We start from the raw sequence: 22,385 nt of genomic DNA, 5'->3' as shown, positions 1-22,385 counted from the left end.
CTTTGGGGCAACGAGCAGCAAGTTAAGACCAGTGTTCCGGCCCGCCCCCAAGATACGAGATATGTTGCGCCCTGTTGAAGACGACATAGCACTTGAGGGATCTCCTACCTTCCAAACTTTACAGAAGCTCTCCTGCGAACCTTGCAGAACTAGCACTCCTGAAAGAAAGGATATTGCGGAGACATGGCTTAGCCACAGCCTGGGGAATGTTTTCAGAATGAGATTTTCACTCTGCAGCGGAGTGTGCGCTGATATTAAACTTCCTGGCAGATTGAAACTGTGTGCCTGACCGAGACTCGAACTCGGGACCTTTGCCTGTTCTGCAAGGTTCGCAGGAGAGCTTCTATAAAGTTTGGAAGGTAGGAGACCAGATACTGGCAGAAGTACAGCTGTGAGGACGGGGCGTGAGTCGTGCTTGGGTAGCTCAGATGGTAGAGCACTTACCCACGAAAGGCAAAGGTCCCGAGTTCGAGTCTCGATCCGGCACACAGTTTTAATCAACAGAAGTTTACTTATGTAGGGGGAAATCCACAGCTCGCCAAAGCGCATTCATAAGAGAACGTTCAACAAAGTTTCGTACGTCGTCCACAAAAGTCTACTCGTCTTGCTAGCTGATAGTTAATCATCAAAAAAATGGTTCAAATGGCTCTGAGCACTATGGGACTTAACTTCTAAGGTCATCAGTCCCCTAGAAATTAGAACTAACCTAATGACATCACACACATCCATGCCCGAGGCATGATTCGAGCCTGCGACCGTAGCGGTCGCGTGGTTCCAGACTGTAATGCCTAGAACCTCTCGGCCACTCCGGCTGGCAGTTAATCAACATCACGTGTCTGTTAGCTTGTTTTGCGGCGATGTGACCCAAAATGTAAAATACCCAATTGTTATAACCGCTGCGTAATGCATCGAAAGACAACATGTAGAATATTGTTAATTGCTTTTAGGCGCTGGGATAGAAGATATCAATTTTCTTTCCCTTTTAGTGTTCAGTGATGAGGCTACTAGCCATTCAAACCGAAAAGTGTACAGCTAAAAAGTATGAACGTGGGGAACACAGCAGCCATACCGTAGTCTAGCACGAGAGGAACACGCTAAAGATTCATGTGTTTTGGGTCATTTCCCGGGAACAGGTTTTTGGCTCGTTCTTTAGTGCGCAATTCATGTAGACGTTGGCGATCTGTTTTCTTCCACGCTTGCGAGAGTATTTGGAAAATTTTATTTGTCAAGAGTGCGGAACACTGCCGCACTGTCAGCTGCCTGCAAGAAAATTTTTTAACAACGAGCTTACTGAAGGATGAGGGGCGTACGGATCTCGCATCACAGCACTGACATGGAAGGCCAACTGATTTCATGGTTTTTTCTTTTTTGTGGAGGCTTGGGACTTACTATAACCCTCCCCCTTCCACCAACTTTGGGTGAACTGCGACGGCATGCAGCAACAGCAATGAACTCAGTAAATCCAGACATGCTCTCAAACGTATGGGACTGATTAGATTAGATTATATTAGTTTTTCGTTCCATAGATCCTTACTGAGGAGATCCTCTTGGATGTGGAACACGTCACTTTTTTTTTAAAAAAAAAAAAAAAGTGTTTCAAATGGCTCTGAGCACTATGGGACTCAACATCTTAGGTCATAAGTCCCCTAGAACTTAGAACTACTTAAACCTAACTAACGTAAGGACATCACACACACCCATGCCCGAGGCAGGATTCGAACCTGCGACCGTAGCAGAACGGTTCCGGACTGCAGCGCCAGAACCGCACGGTCACCGCGGCCGGCACTTTTCTTTTTAAGCTGAAATGTCAATGCTAATAGTTGAGTATATACAATACATCATTTTTTAAAGCTGAAATAACAATACTATTAGTATGAGAATATACAATACATCATTTGTTTCTATTAAAAAATTCGCCAATGGAGTAGAAGGAGTTGGCCACTAGTAAGTCTTTCAGGCTTCTTTTAAACTGATCTTTATTTGTAACTAAATTTTTTATGTTTGCTGGCAAATTATTAAAGATGAGTGTTCCTGAGTAGTGGCCCCTTTTTGAACTAAAGTAAGTGCTTTTAAGTCCTTGTGCAGATCATTTTTGTTCCTGGTGTTGTATGTATGAACTGAGTTGTTTGTTGGAAAAATTGATATATTATTTAGGACAAATTTCATTAAGTAGTAAATATACTGAGAGGCAGTAGTTAGTATAGCCACTTCTTTGAAGAGGTTTCTACAGGACGTCCGTGAATTTCAGGACGTCCGTGTCAGAGTACCGTCTAGATGTTTGTAGTGTGCCCGTTTCCAGAGGACAGCACCGTGAACTTTTGTGAAAGATAAATGAAAACTTTGATTTTAAACGCAATTGTAAAATTATTGATGACAAAAACGTCTATGACGATAAAATATTTGTCTCTCCCTGTGCAGCGGGCCGAGCGGTTCTAGGCGCTACAGTCTGGAACCGCGCGACCACTGCGGTCGCACGTTCGTATCCTGCCTCGGGCATGGGTGTGTGTGAAGTCCTTAGGTTGGTTAGGTTTAAGTAGTTCTAAGTTCTAGGGGACTGATGAAGTCAGAAGTTAAGTCTCATAGTGCTCAGAGACATTTGAACCATTTCAATCTCCCTGTGCGGGAATCACGAACGTGCGAGTGTAAGGATTGTGGACTACGTGACATGTGGAAGTTTGTATTGGTCCTGGATACGCTCTGGAACAGCTGAAGTGGTTAAGGCGACCGCTCGCGATAAACCGGAAATCCGGGTTCTTCCGGTCCGGCACAGATTTTCATGTTCCGCAAACAGCCGACGTCAGTCCAGATTCGCAAGATGCGAAACCATTTCGTAGTAATTTTAAAAAGTCCACCATGGTTTTATGAGCATGCATATATAAGTCACAGGGTGTTTAAAAAAAGTGTCACATATTCCTACAGGAGGTAGTATTGGTGAAAACCAGAATAAAGTTCTTATAATCATATGTTTGGGAACCAATGACAGTTGAGATATGGGCCATTTTACTTTTGACGAGCACTGTGTAGTAAGGGGACCTGCTGAAAACTGACGTCCTCGAATTATTTATATGAAAACTGTTAAAGCTTTCTAAATAAAACGAACTTCAATAGCATTCCACATCTTTACTCTTCATCTTTACGTACTTATTTCTCAACATAGGCACCCTGACAGCGAGACGCACTTCTCCCAACGAGAGACTATTTTGGTGATACCGTCAGCGTAGAATATCTGACTTTGTTGACGGGGCCACATCCTCACCTCTGTTCGTACCGCTTCATCGCTATTAAAGTGAAGTCTGTGATTTTAGAAGAATCGACATTCCATTTGAGGAGACAATGATTGATTTATTATAAGATTTTGTTTTTATTTTTGACACATTCACTTCACTTATGACACAGCCATAAGTGGTTTCGGTCTACAGTGGTAATCTTCAGATGCTACAATAGAGAAAAGAAAAGCTTATATTAAGATCTGAAACGAATAAAAGTATTTTTACTACTGCTATATGTGAGCTTAGTAAGCTGTTATTAAAATGCACATGGTTCACACTATGGGCGGCGTTTCGCGAACAAATGTTCATGCGTTATCAACTAAACAGAAAACCGGGTATCATGGAATTAAATACATACAATTAAGTGTACTTTCCTTTCTTATTCTTTGTGCTAAATGCGCAAGCCCTCTATAAGACAATAATCAGTCGTAAAAACCATAAAATATGAAAAATATTACAATAAAATTGAATCAACGTGTGAAAGAAGAATACAGGTTGTTAAAACAATAAAATCTTTTTAACAGATAGTGAGGTCTTTACAATAAAAGAGGCAGAGTAGCAATCCTCATGGCACATTTTTCCGGTGGCTAGTGGCGATACACTTTAGGCTGCTTGATGTTTAAGCCACTGCACACAATCTTAAGAGGGGCGATATGAAATGGGTGAGAAGAGTAGTTGTACTTCGCTGACACTCTTCTTCCTGATGCAAGGTGTTTACGTTATCTGGACAATATTAGAAAGATAATCATGAACACAACAATTTAAAAAATTTAAAAAAACCTAAAGAAGAGAAATAATTTACATGTACATACGGAACCCGATCATGTCAAGTTCGCCATCATGAAGTGCACAAGCAAAACATCGGATATCGTTGATAACATATTCCAGAGAAATTCAGTTAAAATAGCGGTCAGGACACCTGATAATACACACATCAAAAAAAGTTATGCATTACCTCGGTTCCGAGAGTTCGGAACCTGTACAGAAAATTGGAATAGAGATCAACATAAATATCATTTCTGTCCTCTTTATTGCTCATGAAAACCACACATTGCATGTTGTACCGTCATACAGCAAGACCTTCAGAGGTGGTGGTCCAGACAGCTGTACACACCGGTACCTCTAATACCCAATAACACGTCCTCTTGCATTGATGCATGCCTATGTTCAACGTGCCTTACTATCCACAATTTCATCAAGGCACTGTTCGTCCAGATTGTCCCACTCCTCAGTGGTAATTCGGCGTATGTCCCTCAGAGTGGTTGGTGGATCACGTCGTCCATAAACAGCCCTCTTCCCCTCTTCAGTCTATCCCAGACATTATCGATAGGGTTCATGTCTGGAGGACATGGTGGCCACTTTAGTCGAGCCATGTCGTTATGCTGAAAGAAGTCATTTACAAGATGTGCATGATGGGAGCGCGAATTGTTGTCCATGAAGACTAATGCCTCGCCAATATGCTGCCGATATGGTTGCACAATCGGTCGGAGGATGGCATTCACTATCGTATAGCCGTTATGGCGCCTTCCATGACCACCAGCGGCGTACGTCGGCCCCACATAATGCTACTCCAAAACAGAAGGGAAACTCCACCTTGCTGCACTCACTGGACAGTGTGACTAAGGCGTTCAGCCTAACCGGGTTGCCTCCAAACAAGTCTCCGACGATTGCATGGTTGAAGAGAAGGTGATGCCAATCCTGAGCGGTCCATTCGGCGTGATGTTGGGCCCATCTGTACCGCACTGTATGGTGTCTTGGTTGAAAAGATAGACCTCGCCATGGACGTCAGGAGTGAAGTTGCGCATCATGCAACCTTTTGCGCACAGTTTGAGTCGTAACACGACGCCCTGTGGCTGCACAAAAAGCATTATTGAACATGGTGGCATTGCTGTCAGGGCTCCTCCAAGCCACAATCCGTAGGTGGTGGTCATCCACTGCAACAGTAGCCCTTGGGCGGTCTGAGTGAGGCATGGCATAGGCTGTTCCTGTCTCTCTCTGTATCTCCTCCATGTCCGAACAACATCGCTTTGATTCACTCAGAGATGCCTGGACACTTTCCTTGTTGAGAGCCCTTCCTGGCACAAAGTAACAATGCGGACGCGATCGATCCACGGTATTGCCCGTCTAAGCTTGGTTGAACTACAGACAACACGAGTCGTGTACCTCCTTTCTGGTGGAATGACTGGAACTGATTGGCTGTCGGACCCCCTCCGTCTAATAGGCTTTGCTCATGCACCTTTGTTTCCATGTTTGGGCGGTTTTAGTGACATCTCTGAACAGTCAAAGGGACTGTGTCTGTGATACAATATCCATAGTCAACGTCTATCTTCAGGAGTTCTGGGAACCGGCTCTGAGCACTATGGGACTTAACATCTATGGTCGTCAGTCCCCTAGAACTAAGAACTACTTAAACCTAACTAATCTAAGGACATCACACAACACCCAGCTATCACGAGGCAGAGAAAATCTTTGACCCCACCGGGAATCGAACCCTGGAACCCGGGCGTGGGAAGCGAGAACGCTACCGCACGACCACCAGATGCGGGCTCTGGGAACCGGGGTGTTGCAAAAGTTTTTTTTTTTTTTTTTTTTGATGTGTGTATAAAAACACGAGAGCGTCATGACTTGCCACATTGGAATAATAAATATGGGAAATCTGCGGTATATAAAATATCATGCCGTGACTGTGATAGAAGCTATACCGGCCAGAGGGGCAGGTCCTTTGACATGAGATTTAAAGAACACGATTACGCCGGTAATAAAACAGCATTAGGCCTACATACGTAAAAGGAGGGACGTAATATTGGTAGCACTGATGAACAACTACAAACTTTACGTGATGCTGAAAAAGGTACACTGTTAGACATTTTAGAAGCACTGGAGATTTACTTCACGAAACGCAAGGAACCGGGCAAGATCCTCATGAGCAGAATGATTCTGCAACTTCTGCACATTTTAATATTTACGACGATTTACTTAGCCCTGATAGTCCCTACGTCCTGCATAATATTCCAGGTGATGATGGGGTCTCTCTGCGACTGAGTGTCACACTGTGCCGTCTGGTCCGAGTCTGCACTTTCTAACATCTGCTCAGCTAACTTAAACACCTTGCAGCCGGAAGGAGAGTGCCAGCAAGCTTCAACGGGGAACTGCCCTTGTCGTCCATTCCGTGTCGTCTTTCCTAATGTTGTGTGCAATGGCGTAAACATCCAGCAAACCGAAGTGCTCCGCCAATAGGCACCGGAAAAATGTACCATGAGGACTGCTACTCTTTTGTCGTAAAACGTCACTGTGTTTGAAACAGATTTTTCTTTCTGAACGATCTGTATTCTACATCCACATTTTATGAATAGCTGATTGAAAATTTATTGTAATATTTGCCATGTTTTATGGCTTTTTACGACTGGATATTGTCTTGTGGAGGACGCGCACATATAGCGCAAAGAACAGAGAAGGAAAATTACAGTTAATTTTATGTATATAATTCCCTGCTATCAGATTTATGTTTGTATTGTATTGTATTGTATGGAACTGAGGACCTAGAAACGACGGAGAGGTTTCGTCCCCGACGTAGCCCGCAGGGGTACACCCCCCCCCCCCCCCCAACAGGCCACAGCAGTCCACTCACCCCACCACTGCCCCACAACGAACCCAGGGTTATTGTGCGGTTCGGCTCCCAGTGGACCCCTACCGCGAACGTCTCACACCAGACGAGTGTAACGCCAATGTCTGCGTAACAGCTGGCCGCGGCGACCGAGCGGTTCTATGCGCATCAGTCCGGAACCGCGCGACTGCTACGGTCGCAGCTTCGAATCCTGCCTCGGGCATGGCTCTGTGTGATGTCCTTAGGTTTAAGTAATTCTATGTTCTAGGGGACTGATGACCTCAGATGTTAAGTCCCATAGTGCTCAGAGCCATTTTTTTGCGTGATACAGTAATTATGGTGTACGCGTACGTGGAAAAACTTTTTGCCCAGCTGTCGCCGACATAGTGTAACTGAGGCGGAATAAGGGGAACCAGCCCGCATTTACCGAGGCACATGAAAAACCGCCTTTAAAACCATCCACAGATTGGCCGACACACCGGACCTTGGCACTAATCCGCCGCGCGGATTCTTACCGGGGACCGGTACGCCTTCCCGCCCCGATAGCAGTGCTTGAGACCGCACGGCTAACCGGGCCGGCTGATTTATGTTTAGTTAACAACGCATGAACACTTTTTCACTAAACGTGCTTATGGTTTACCATAATGTGAAGCATACGCATGTTTATAGCACCTTACTAAGCTCACAAGTAGATGTAGTGAAAATATTGGTACTTGTTTCAGGTCTTAATATTAGGTTTTATGTTCTCTAGCGTAGCATTTAAAGGTGACTACTGTAGGCCGAACCTTTTATGAAGGCGGGCATCTTTGTGGGAGAATTTCATTGATGTTCCCAGGTTTTCGTTGAATCGATCTTTCATCACCTGTCACAATGCTGTTAAGGAACCTATCACCCACACTCTCCAAATGCAAAAGCGATTGTTAACAGATGTCCAACCTCCTCTGTTTCATGTCAAGTGTGAGCATTCGAGCACCCACTGCACACACAGTTTTCTGTGCCGTCGTTCTGCAAAGATGTCTTGTATGTGCTCTCGCGATATACCACACTTGCCTGAGATCTGTGTCTGCGTTTTCTCTGATGAGTTTATCAACTCAGTTCTGACAAGTCTCGTCGGTTGTTGTACGCGGACGTCTACTCCGAGCTCTGTCACACATGTTGGGGTTAACGCCACCGTTTCCTTCATTACGAACACAAACAACCCACATTACTGGTGTCGATACAATAATCATCGTACACAGTTTTAATTCTTGTGTGAACTTCAGCTAGAGGCATGTTTTCTGTGGGTAGAAGCTCGATTAAAGCACGCTGTTTCTGACGTACCGACATAGTTACGTTACACACTGACATGTTACATGCTACAGTTCGGAGCCCTTCAGCGGCAGAGGGCTGCAACTTGCGTCAACGAAACTGGAAAGTCGATCGAGTAATATGTGTGACATGTAATACCTCATCTGCTATTGAGAACAGTATAAGAAAATTAGAGGCATTCATTTTCAGCATGCCCTCGTATGAGGCAGGATTCACAACAGATACCATAGTTCAAATCAAATGACTCTAAGCACTATGGGACTTAACATCTGAGATCCTAAGTCCCCTAGACTTGGATCTACTTAAACCTAACTAACCTAAGGACATCACACACATCCATGCCCGAGGCAGGATTCGAACCTGAGACCGTAGCAGCAGCGAGATAGTATAGTAAATTACCATAATACGCACGTGTGGGCAAAAGCAAGTTCTAGAACAGTAATGGAGGTGAAGCATCAGGGTCGCTACAGTTTCAATGTCGGTGACAGACACTTCAGCAAACAGATTAACAGATGATCTGTATTACCGAGTCCGCCGGAGTGGCCGAGCGGTTCTAGGCGCTTCAGTCTGGAACCGAGCGACCGCTACGGTCACAGGTTCGAATCCTGCCTCGGGCATGGATGTGTGTGATGTCTTTAGGTTAGTTAGGTTTAAGTAGTTCTAAGTTCTAGGGGACTGATGACCTCAGATGTTAAGTCCCATAGTGCCCAGAGCCATTCGAACCATTTTTGTATTACCGATTTTAATAGCACTGGTGTATGCCGAACCCATAGACATTGTGCAGACGTTGCAGAAGATTGCGGCCTATAGATGTGACGCGATCCAAATGGTATCCGAGTATAATTGAGGCGTGCGTGCTTCGCTGCGAAGAATGGCTAAAGGATGTGTCAGGATGTGTGGTGACCACGCGCAGCACGTCTATAGTGTCTACTTCCGCGTAACAGACAGATGGGAATGAAAGGACAGTTTGGCTCATATATCAACAGTAGAATTGACCTCTACCAAAACTACAGTTCGATAATTTTGGTACAGTACATAAACGACGTAGGAAATGTAGGATTGAAACTTCCTGGCAGATTAAAACTATGCTTGGGTAGCTCAGATGGTAGGGCATTTGCCCGCTAAACGCAAAGGTCCCGAGTTCGAGTCTCGGTCCAGCACACAGTTTTAATCTGCTAGGAAGTTTCAAATCAGCGCACACTCCGCTGCAGAGTGAAAATTTCCCCCAACTGCAGCCAAGCTATGTCTCCGCAATACCCTTTCTTCCGGTAGTGCTAGTCCTGCAAGTTTCACAGGAGAACTTCTGTGAAGTCTGGAAGGTAGGAGACGAGGTACTGGCGGAAGTGAAATTGTGAGGACTGGTCGTGAGCCGTGCTCGTATAGCTTAGATGGAGCCGGCACGGAAGCTCAGCATGTTCGGTCAGAGAGCTAACTGCCCTCTGTAACCAAAAAACTGAGTGAACGGTTCAACGGTGAACTTGAACAGGTGTCATGGGGCGTCCACCCCGGACAACTGTAACGAACATTAACAAACAAAATGAGATTAAAAAAAAAGATAGGTTCCGAGTTCGAGTCTCGGTCCAACACACAGTTTTAATCTACCAGGAAGTTTCAAATCAACGTACACTCCGCTGCAGAGTGAAAATTTCACTCTGGAAATGTAGGATTACTGGTAGTATTGGTAGCATTGCTAATGAAAGAAACATAGCTGAATATGTGAGAGAGAAACTGGGAGTCGACGACTTTTCTTTGTTTTCCGTTTGTTTGTTTTGCACATAATTAAAACCCACAAGTCGTTCAGTTCAACGGACTGTGTATTTTATATCCTTACAAAATATAAATTGCATTTTAAAAGTAATAAAAATTAGTTGATCTTGTAACTTCTGCGCTTTTGTATAGCCAAAGCAATTACTTTTGATGGAAGTACAGTTTACAGGCACAAATATAACACAAATCTGCATAATTATTTCCAGAATGAAGATTTTCCACTCTGCAGCGGAGTATGCGCTGATATGAAACTTCCTGGCAGATTAAATCTGTGCGCCGGACCGGCGGTAGAGCACTTGCCGGCGAAAGGCAAAGGTCTCGAGTTTGAGTCTCGGTCCGGCACACAGTTTTAATCTGCCAGGAGGTTGCATAATTATTGTTGTCATTTTAGACTCAATAGAAAGTGCGTAAATTGTTTATGAATAAGAGGAACACGTTTTATATAAGCTCGACGAGATACTGAGGCGATGTTTGATATGTTTTTTTTTGCGTTTTTTAACTTTTGCCTTTCTTTTAGGTAACTGTGCTTTCTAGCGCTATATGATAAATCTGTATTGTTTTCTATAAGTTTTACCACAACATCCCTCTATTTAACATTACAAATCGATAATTTTCGAATAAAACCAGAATTAAACATTGAAAATTTCAATTTTGCTATTAATACTGTTTATCTGTTGAGAGGCCAGACAAACGTGTGGTTCCTGAAGAGGGGCAGCAGCCTTTTCAGTAGTTGCAGGGGCAACAGCCTGGATGATTGACTGATCTGGCCTTACAACATTGACCAAAACGGCCTTGCTGTGCTGGTACTGCGAACGGCTGAAAGCAAGGGGAAACTACAGCCGTAATTTTTCCCGAGGACATGCAGCTTTACTGTATGCATGGAGAGCTGCATCAAACCAGTCTCAGGACTGAAGACAACAACAACAACAACTGTTTATTTTTAAGTAACAGACAGAAGGATAACTATGTAGAATATAAACGTTCCACGGGATACGCAGCCCTTTATATATCCTCACTCAGTTTCTAGACGGTTCACCTCTTCCGTTTTCTAGCGGACTCTGGTAAGAGACTGGTCGCAAATGCACACAGCGCTATTGAAATGAGGTACTGCCCGACAGGTATGCAACAGTCCTAATGAACAGGTAAGGCGTTACGATCTTGACTGACGAAGGCTACCAGGGAAACTATCGTAGTCCACACTTACTTATGACAATCTAAGGTATTTTTACAACTCTGTTCAACAGGGATTGGCTTCAGGACCTATCATTATAGGAACTTTTCTTCTAGTTTTGGCCAACACTGCCACCTGAATTAATAAGTGATACTTTTTGTTAAACATCTTTTGTATCTTCGTGATACTGAACGTTCATTTGAAAATGAAAAGTTTAAATTTTCATTCATGTAGAAGATATAGCCTTGTGAAATCGACCCAATGTTTTGTGAAAGACCCTGTTGTTTTTCATGAAATCTATTCAGAATTGTGAATATGGACACTCATCAGCTGTATAATGGAATGACAATGAAAATTTGTGCTTTACCTGGATTCGAACCCGGGTTTCCCGCTTATTGCGAGCGGTCGCCTTACCACCCTTTCTTTTGTGAAATTATTGGTTATTGTTCGTTGTATTTGGTCGTGGCGGACGTCAAATGACAAACGATGAAGTTGGTTTTTGATCCCTTCACTCGGTTTTTTTTTTTTTTTTTTTGTTACAGAGACGATCCAGCTCTCTGACCGTACACGCTGAGTTACCGTGCCGGCAACTATTAGGCTATCCGACTCACGGCCAGACCCTAAACTTCACTATTTCGTCAACCACGTGTCTACAACCTGTACTCGTACATCAATTATGTATATTCTCGTACAGACGAGACATCTTACGTGAAAATCCCTGCCTGGTGTCAGCTGATAAATGCGATATTGGAGTGTCTTTGTTACTCCGAATTACGATGCAATGCTTCTCTGGACACGCATGTGTGCCCACAGGAAGAGGCACTGCGGCGATTACAGCCGTTACGAAGTACATGAAATGTATTCGCAGTTCCGAATATGGACAACCATCAGCTGTATAATGGAATGACGACAACGATAATTTGAGCCGGACCAAGACTCGGACTCGGATTTCCCGCTTATCGCGAGCGGTCGCTTTAGCATTAGGCTGTCCGAGCAGGACTGACGAATAGACCCAATTTTCCATATGTCATCAACCACGTGTCTGTAGCCTGTACTCGTACATCCATGATATATACTCTCGTACAGGTGAGACCTTTTACGTGAAATTCGCTTGCCCTGTGTCGGCAGATAAATACACTACTGGCCATTAAAATTGCTACACCACAAAGATGACGTGCTACAGACGCGAAATTTAACCGACAAGAAGATGCTGTGATATGCAAAATGATTAGCTTTTCAGAGCATTCACACAAGGTTGGCGCCGGTGACGACGCCTACAACGTGCTGACATGACGAAAGTTTCCAACCGATTTTTCATACACAAAGAGTAGTTGATCGGCGTTGCTTGGTGAAACGTTGTTGTGATGCCTCGTGTAAGGAGGAGAAATGCGTACCATCACGTTTCCGACTTTGATAAAGGTCGGATTGTAGCCTATCACGATTGCTGTTTATCGTATCGCGACATTGCTGCTCGCGTTGGTCGAGATCCAATGACTGTTGGCAGAATATGGAATCGGTGGGTCCAGGAGGGTAATACGGAACGCCGTGTTGGATTCCAACAGCCTCGTATCACTAGCAGTCGAGATGACAGGCATCTTATCCGCATGGTTGTAACGGATCGCGCAGCCACGTCTCGATCCCTGAGTCAACAGATGGGGACGTTTGCAAGACAACAACCATCTGCACGAACAGTTTGACGACGTTTGCAGCAGCATGGACTATCAGCTCGGAGACCATGGCTGCGGTTGCCATTGACGCTGCATCACAGACAGGAGCGCCTGCTGTGGTGTACTCAACGACGAACCTGGGTGCACGAATGGCAAAACGTCACTTTTTCGGATGAATCCAGGTTCTGTTTACAGCATCATGATGGTCGCATCCGTGTTTGGTGACATCGCAGTGAACGCACATTAGAAGCGTGTATTCGTCATCGTCATCGTCATACTGGTGTATCACCCGGCGTGATGGTATGGGGTGCCGTTGGTTACACGTCTCGGTTACCTCTTTTCGCATTAACGGCACTTTGGACAGTGGACGTTACATTTCAGATGTGTTACGACCCGTGGCTTTACCTTTCGTTCGATCCCTGCGAAACCCTACATTTCAGCAGGATAATTCACGACCGCATTTTGCAGGTCCTGTACGAGCCTTTCTGGATACAGAAAATGTTCGACTGGTTCCCTGGCCAGCACATTCTCCAGATCTCTCACCAATTGAAAACGTCTGGTCAATGGTGGTCTAGCAACTGGCTCGTCACAATACGTCAGTCACTACTCTTGATGAACTGTGGTATCGTGTTGAAGCTGCATGGTCCCCAAATTGCGTGAAAATGTTATCACATGTCAGCTCTAGTATAATATATTTGTCCAATGAATACCCGTTTATCATGTGCATTTCTTTTTGGTGTAGCAATTTTAATGGCCAGTAGTGTACCGCCGGCCGGAGTGGCCGTGCGGTTCTAGGCGCTACAGTGTGGAGCCGAGTGACCGCTACCGTCGCAGGTTCGAATCCTGCCTCGGGCATGGATGTGCATGATGTCCTTAGGTTAGTTACGTTTAATTAGTTCTAAGTTCTAGGGGACTGATGACCTCAGAAGTTAAGTCGTATAGCTCTCAGAGCCAGCCAGTAGTGTACCATATTATAGTCACTGTATTATTGCGAATTACGATGCAGTGTTCCTTTGCGTAGTTTGGGTCTGGCCGTGAGTCGTGCTACGGTAGCCTAATTGTAAGGCGACCGCTCGCAATAAGCGGGAAATGAGGGTTCGACTTCCCATTCGGCACAAATTTTCACTGTCGCCATTCCATTATACAGCTGACGGTTGCCCACATTTGAAATTGCGAATACGTTTCATGTATTTCGTAACGGCTGTTGTCGCCGTAGTGTCCAAAAGAACATTGGATTGTAATTCGGAATAAGACAGGCACTGCAGTATCCTACGTCTGTAGTTTATGGATGCATTCGAATAGTCAGTGTATGGTGTCCAAATTCTCGTAAGTGTCGAAGAAGCCGTTGCCTCGGGTCCAGATTGTGCAGCAAGAGCCACCCAGATTTCGTACACTAGCGGCACATGCACAATAGCGAAGTTAACAGCTCGTGCGCTGTAGCGATGTTTACCTAAAAACTAGCATTGTGTTTGTGTACGTAAATGTAAAGAAGCGAGCAGAAGTGAAGCAGTCGGTAATGGTGCAGGAGATCTCTACTTACACGGTGCTATTGAATAGTGGTATAAAAGTAGTCGGAATGGGCAGAGGCAGCGCGCAGGTACGCACCCGCTGCTCGCAGGGCGGCGACTAGGGGCGTGCCGCGCACGGCCCCCAGCAGCCGCTACGAGGCGTTGGCCGACGCGCTCGACTCGCTCGCCGAGCCGGACTCGCTGTCCGAGTCGTCGCGCCGGCGGCTGCGCGTGCGCCGGCGCGCCTCGGCGGGCGTCTGCGGCGGCGGCGGCGGCGGCGGCGCCTGCGGCTGCGGCAGCGCCAGCGGCGGGAACACGTTCTGCTGGAACAGCCCGGACACGTTGCCCGCCGGCCGGTAGTGCGCCACCACCAGCACCTTGCCCGAGCGCGACCGCGCCTTGCCCAGCCCCACGTGCGTCGTCGACGCCCACACCAGCTGCGTGAAGTGCCCTGCAACACGTCAATGAATACACCGATGCCAATTCAAATTTCAACACTGGGAAGGATAGCAAATATACTATCTCATCAAAAGTGTCGGGACATCAAATACACTGAAGAGCCAAAGAAACCCGTATAGCCCGCCGTAGTGGCCGTGCGGTTCTAGGCACTGCAGTCTGGAACCGCGTGACTGCTACGGTCGCAGGTTCGAATCCTGCCTCTGGCATGGATGTGTGTGATGTCCTTAGGTTAGTTAGGTTTAAGTAGTTCTAATTTCTAGGGGACTGATGACCTCCGCAGTTAAGTCCCATAGTGTTCAGAGCCATTTGAAACATTTTTTTGAAAGTCGTATAGTCGTGTATTTTGAAATACAGAGATGCGTAAACAGGCAGAATACGTCGATGCGGTCTGAAACGCCTATATAAGACAACAAGTGTCTGGCGCAGTTGTTAGATCGGTTACTTCTGCTACAATGGCAGGTTGTCAAGATTGAAGAAAGTTTGAACGTGGTGTTACAGTCGGCGCACGAGCGATGGGATACAGCATTTCCGAGGTAGCGATGAAGTGGGGATTTTCCCGTACGAGCATTTCACAAGTGTACTGTGAATATCAGGAATCCGGTAAAACATCAAATCTTCGATATCGCTGCGGCCAGAAAAAGATCATGCAAATACGGGACAAACGACGACTGAAGAGAATCGGCCAACGTGACAGAAGTGCATCCTTCCGCAAATTGATGCATATTTCAATGCTGGATCACCAATAGGTGTCACCGTGCGAAACATTCAACGAAACATCATCGATATGGGCTTTCGATGCCTCACCTGGGCCCGACATTGTACTGTTGATTACTGGAAACATGTTTCCTGGTCGGACGAGTCTCGATTCAAATTGTATCGAGCGGATTAACGTGTACGGGTATGGAGACAACCCTGTCAGCAGGGAACTGTTCAAGCTGGTGGAGGGTCTATAATGGTGTGGGGCGACTACAGTTGGAGTGATATAGATAGGACCCCTGATACGACTCTGACAGATGACACGTACGTAAGCATCCTGTCTTAATACCTCCATCCATTCATGTCCATCATGCATTCCGACGGACTTGGGCAATTCCAGCAGGACAATGCGACACCCCACACGTCTAGAATTGCTACAGAGTGGCTCCAGGAACACTCTTCTGAGTTTAAACACTTCCGCTGGCTATCAAGCTTCCCCAGACATGAACATTATGGGTTGCCTCGCAACATGCTATTCAGAAGAGACCTCCACCCGCTCGTGCTGTTACGGATTTGTAGACAGTCCTCTGCAGGATTAATGAAGTCAATTCCCTCCAGCACTACTTCAGACATTAGTTGAGTCCATGCCACATCGTGTTACGGCACCTATGCGTGCTCGCTGGGGCCCCATACGATATTAGGTAGGTGTAACCGTTTCAAAAATGTGTGTGATTTCCTAAGGGACAAAACTGCTGAGATCATCGGTCCGTAGACTTACGCACTACTTAAACTAACTTATGGCATGCCCGAGGGAGGACTCGAACCTCCGGCGGGAGAGGCCGCGCAATCCGTGAATGACGCTTCAAACAGACGGCCACTCCGTGTGGCGTACCAGTTTCATTAGCCCTTCAGTGTATAACACAGAGTTAAACACTAGATATGACGAGAGGTGGACCTACCAATATAAAACGAAGCAGGAAGTATCGTGTGGTCAGCAGAAAGCAGTAACAGCAGAACACCAGCTGTGTGAGAAAAGTAATGAGACTGATAACATTGCGAGCAGTCCAGAAGCACTATGTTGTCTGAGTTGTGCAGACTGGTGTATTCATTCCTTCCCGATGCTCAGTCCGAGTTTCAGCTCCGTACAGCCATCACGTGACTTTTGAGAGCGCCATAAGTGATGTTACGTTTTTGTTGTCGGTTACCAATAAAGAACAGAGGAATGTAGAGCAATGTTATGCCATCAGGTTCTGTTTTAAACATGGGAATCCGCCAGTTTGACCTTTGAAGAGTTGATACGGGCCTATGGGGAACATTCCCTATCAATATTACAATTTTCCCGCTGGCACAAATCATTTTTGGATGGCAGAGAATACGTTGAAGATGAATCTCGCTCAGAAATATCTTCAAGTTCAGAAACCGACGAGAATGTCAAACGTGTGCTTGCTCTTATGAGATCAGTCCGGCCTTAAACAATAATGATGATGCGTTACCTGTCAAACTTAAACAATTTCAGCGTACGTCAAATTTTGACCGAAAATTTGCACATGCGAACGGTTTGTGCCAAAATGGTGCCGAAAAACCTCAGAAATCAGCAGAAGGAAAATTGAAAAAACGTGTGCATTGGTCTTCTTGAGAGGATTGCCAATGACCACGAATGGTTCAGTCGTGTGTACAGGAGATGAATCCCGGATTTTTTAGTGCGGTACTGAGACAAAGCGGCAATGTCGGGAGTGGCGCAGTGAGACATTTCCTGGCCCGAGAAAGCTCTAATGAGTAAATAAAAGATCAAAACAATTCTGATTTACTTTTTTGATAATAGGGGTGTAGTGCATAAAAAAATTGTTTCTCCAAGACAAACTGTGAACCAAGTGTTTTACGAAGACGTGCATCAAGACAACGCACTGTGTCACACACTCACTTCAGTCGTGGAATTCTTGACCTTAAAAGGCATTCCTGATGTTCCACAGCCTCCTATTCACCTGATCTGAGTCCTTGTGACGTTTTTCTTTACTCGAAATTGGAAAATGTCTTAATTTGGAAATTTCGCAGCGGAAGGAATTCTGAAGTGTTACCAGCAGTATAGATGCCACAATGACTGTGTATATCGAGTTAAGACGAATGGGGTACAATGATCGAGCAGTTCTCCATAAGCCAAACATTTATGTAGTCTACGCTAATCTACGCTTGAGGTGATGTAGATCTTATGGGACCAAACTGCTGAGATCATCGGTCCCTAAGCTTACACACTACTTAATCTAACTTAAACTAACTTACGCGAAGGACAACACACACACCCATGCCCGAGGGAGGACTCGACCCTCCGGCAGGGGGAGCCGCGCGAACCGTGAAAAGACGCCCCAGACCGCGCAGTTACCCCGCGTAGAGAAAAATGTCTTAAATGGATATTATTTTGGGACTTTGGAGAACAGTCAAAACGTGATCGACGTGTTAAAGGTCTTACCAGTTGGAGCCTTTTAGCGTTGCTACCAAGACTGGGAAGGGGACACCATTTTCGTTTAAAAAAATCGTGGTGGATAGAAAAATCAATCTCATTAATTTTCTCACACACCGTAGATCGGTTAGGAGAGCTCAGTGACTTCGAATTTGGACTAATCATTGGATGTGAGCTGAGTAACAAACGAATCAGGGACATTTCAACCCCTCTAAAGCTGCCCACGTCTACACTGCTGGTGACGTGACTGTGATGTCGAAATGCGAAGGAACCACCACAGCTAAACTAAGACCAGACAGAACTCATGCACTGACGGACAGGGACCATCGAGCATTGCGCAGGGTGGTTGTAAAAAATCGTATGAAATCAGAGGAAGGAATTCCGAAGTGTTACCAGCAGTCTAGATGGCACAATGTCTGTGCATATCGAGTTAAAACGAATGGGGCACAATGATCGAGCAGTTCTCCATAAGCCAAACATTTATGTAGTCTAAGCTAAGCGACGCTTGAGGTGATGTAAAGAACGACAGTACTGGGCAGTGGATGACTGGAAACGAGCGATTTGGAGTAATTAATCACGTTTGCAAATACCTGGAGAACGTGGTGCCAACAGTGAAGTACGGAGGTGTTACAGTACAGGTGTCCGTCCCCCGTAGCTGAGTGATCAGCGCGATAGAATGTCAACCTTAAGGGGCCCGGGTTCGATTCCCGGCTGTATCGGAGATTTTCTCCGCTCATCGACTGGGTGTTGTGTTGTCCTAATCATCATCATTTCATCCCCATTGACGCGCAAGTCGTCGAAGTGACGTCAAATCGAAAGACTTGCACCCGGTGAACGGTCTACACGACGGGAGGCCCTAGTCACACGACATTCACGTCCATTCAAAATAGTTTGTTTTTCGTGGTTGGGACATGGTCCGTCACGGACTGCTCGGCCCCTCCCGCCGGAGGTTCGGGTCCTCCCTCGGGTATGGGTGTTTGTGTTGTTCTTAGCATAAGTTAGTTTAACTAATATGTACGTCTAGGGACCGATGACCTAAGCAGTTTGGTCCCTTAGGAATTTACACATATTTGAACATTTTTGAGGGCATGGTCCCCTTATTGCGCTTAAAAAAAACTAAATGCATAAGGATATGAGATCATGCTACAGCATTGTGTTTTGCGTACAGTAGAGAAACGGTTTGGAGACGATGATTGTATCTGCATGACATTGCAGCCTGCGAGGCATCTGTGAGACAATGCATTGTGGTCAATAACATTCCTAAAATAGTCTAGCCTGCCCAGAGTCCCAACCTGAATCAAGTGGAACACCTTTGGGATGAGTTAAAACGTCGACTTTGCTCCAGACCCCAGCGTCCAACATCACTACCTTTCTGCTTTTGGCTCTTGACGAAGAATGGGCTGACAGTCCTTCACAGACATTCAGATACCTCCGTGAAAGTGTGCATAGCAGCGTTTAAGTCGTCATAAAGACGAAGGTTGGACATGTCCTTTATTACTGTCCGCTAATAGGTGTCCAGGCCAACGGCCTTGCTGCAGTGGTAACACCGGTTCCCGTCAGATCACTGAAGTTAAGCGCTGACGGGCTGGGCTAGCACTTGGATGGGTGACCATCCGGTCTGCCGAGTGCTGTTGGAGTAGCGACTCTGGTCCCGGAAATTGACATATGGCCGAGAGAGCGGTGTGCTGACCACATGCCCCCCAATATCCGCATCCAGTAACGCCTATAAGCTGATAACGACACGGTGGCCGGTCAGTACCGTTGGGCCTTCATGGCCTGTTCGGGAGGAGTTTAGTTTAGTTTTAATAGGTGTCCAGATACTTGTGATCAGATAAGTCTACAATGCAGACACACTACTTTGGACTAATTGGTGCGTATCCCAGTCCGAGTTATTGAAAGTCCAAATTATATAAGTGTTTTCTAATGTAATTACCTAAAGCTACAATTAGGAATGAAGCATGCACTATATGTATTGGTTAAAGAAAACTAGATCAACTATAGTATTATGTAACGTACTGTTCAGTATGATTAATTTAAAAATAACGAAGGTAATCGTTTCCAAACAATAAAAAATAGGATTAAAAAATTACAGTACATATGCAAATACACTCCTGGAAATGGAAAAAAGAACACATTGACACCGGTGTGTCAGACCCACCATACTTGCTCCGGACACTGCGAGAGGGCTGTACAAGCAATGATCACACGCACGGCACAGCGGACACTCCAGGAACCGCGGTGTTGGCCGTCGAATGGCGCTAGCTGCGCAGTATTTGTGCACCGCCGCCGTCAGTGTCAGCCAGTTTGCCGTGGCATACGGAGCTCCATCGCAGTCTTTAACACTGGTAGCATGCCGCGACAGCGTGGACGTGAACCGTATGTGCAGTTAACGGACTTTGAGCGAGGGCGTATAGTGGGCATGCGGGAGGCCGGGTGGACGTACCGCCGAATTGCTCAACACGTGGGGCGTGAGGTCTCCACAGTACATCCGCCAGTGGTCGGCGGAAGGTGCACGTGCCCGTCGACCTGGGACCGGACCGCAGCGACGCACGGATGCACGCCAAGACCGTAGGATCCTACGCAGTGCCGTAGGGGACCGTACCGCCACTTCCCAGCAAATTAGGGACACTGTTGCTCCTGGGGTATCGGCGAGGACCATTCGCAACCGTCTCCATGAAGCTGGGCGACGGTCCCGCACACCGTTAGGCCGTCTTCCGCTCACGCCCCAACATCGTGCAGCCCGCCTCCAGTGGTGTCGCGACAGGCGTGAATGGAGGGACGAATGGAGACGTGTCGTCTTCAGCGATGAGAGTCGCTTCTGCCTTGGTGCCAATGATGGTCGTATGCGTGTTTGGCGCCGTGCAGGTGAGCGCCACAATGAGGACTGCATACGACCGAGGCACACAGGGCCAACACTCGGCATCATGGTGTGGGGAGCGATATCCTACACTGGCCGTACACCTCTGGTGATCGTCGAGGGGACACTGAATAATGCACGGTACATCCAAACCGTCATCGAACCCATCGTTCTACCATTCCTAGACCGGCAAGGGAACTTGCTGTTCCAACAGGACAATGCACGTCCGCATGTATCCCGTGCCACCCAACGTGCTCTAGAAGGTGTAAGTCAACTACCCTGGCCAGCAAGATCTCCGGATCTGTCCCCCATTGAGCATGTTTGGGACTGGATGAAGCGTCGTCTCACGCGGTCTGCACGTCCAGCACGAACGCTGGTCCAACTGAGGCGCCAGGTGGAAATGGCATGGCAAGCCGTTCCACAGGACTACATCCAGCATCTCTACGATCGTCTCCATGGGAGAATAGCAGCCTGCATTGCTGCGAAAGGTGGATATACACTGTACTAGTGCCGACATTGTGCATGCTCTGTTGTCTATGTGCCTGTGGTTCTGTCAGTGTGATCATGTGATGTATCTGACCCCAGGAATGTGTCAATAAAGTTTCCCCTTCCTGGGACAATGAATTCACGGTGTTCTTATTTCAATTTCCAGGAGTGTATTACATTGAACAAGTCTGATGGTCAGTGTGTTTGACTATTATTGGTACAAAGGAAAGGAACGAATATAGGACAATTAAGCAAGCAGATAATCCTAATAAAAGAAATGGCGCAGTTTCAGGGACTTTACCGCGCTCATACAGATATGATTTTATGCACATAGACTGAAGCGGTGAGTGACAATTTTCACTCGCCGCTTCAGTCTATAAATCGGGTGGTTATAATTAAACTTTCCGTATTTAATACGTTATAACACGGAAACTAATTACCGTACGAGTACCAAACTTGGTAGCAGTAATGTCCAGAGTATGGGGTGCATGATTTCCATGCCTCACATCGCCACCGTCTAGTTCCAACTATGGCCACCAGATCTCGTGGTCGGTCATCGTGATTCATAGTCTCACACATCTGACCAGTCGCAGTGCACTTGTTGACGTGTCAACATGAGCTTGGACAAAAGGAGCAGGACATTATTGGTGGAGCCCTGTTATCAAAACAACAGTAATGCTGCAGCTGCACTTCGAGAATATCACCAGCTGAAAGGATTATTGAAGGGCCCTCTTTCTCCACCTGCTGTGAGGAGCATGAATAAGTTCGAATGAACTGCAGAACTCGGAGTCGCTCCGGGAAGAGACCGACGACCAGTTGCTCCACAGGTGGTTGATGAAATCGCTGTTGCAATGGCAGACAACGCAGCGCGTAATTCCCGATCGTAAGGCAGTGCAGGTGTTGTGTCATGACAGTTGAACATCCTGTGGTCTACTGAACGGAATGTACTTCGAAACGTCCTCAAATGGTATCCGTACAAGATGCATATCGTCCAGCAGCTTGCACCACAGGACGCACAGCGACGCATTGACGTCGCTCTCCGCTTTCTCGCAAGGACTGAAGTTGACGGGGACCATCCTATGGACAGACGAAGCTCATTTTTCTCCGACGAGTGAGGTGAACACACAGAATTGCCGAC

At 46.3% G+C, this 22,385-nt stretch overlaps 1 protein-coding gene and 1 pseudogene across 1 annotated transcript in view; one reads left to right on the top strand and one right to left on the bottom strand.

Moving 5' to 3' along the window:
* The window catches only part of LOC126298157 (Golgi-associated plant pathogenesis-related protein 1-like), a 374,557-nt gene that overhangs the window by 20,452 nt on the left and 331,720 nt on the right, over window positions 1-22,385 (bottom strand). Inside the window, exon 6 of the mRNA XM_049989467.1 lies at window positions 14,392-14,745. Coding sequence (XP_049845424.1) covers window positions 14,447-14,745 — 299 coding nt within the window. The 3' untranslated portion in view covers window positions 14,392-14,446. The remainder of the gene's footprint in view (window positions 1-14,391; window positions 14,746-22,385) is intronic.
* Window positions 19,424-19,541, top strand: LOC126299777 (5S ribosomal RNA; annotated as a pseudogene).

Source organism: Schistocerca gregaria, chromosome X, assembly GCF_023897955.1.
Source record: "Schistocerca gregaria isolate iqSchGreg1 chromosome X, iqSchGreg1.2, whole genome shotgun sequence".
Taxonomy (NCBI): Eukaryota; Metazoa; Arthropoda; class Insecta; order Orthoptera; family Acrididae; genus Schistocerca; species Schistocerca gregaria.
This window is presented reverse-complemented; position numbering and strand designations above follow the sequence as displayed.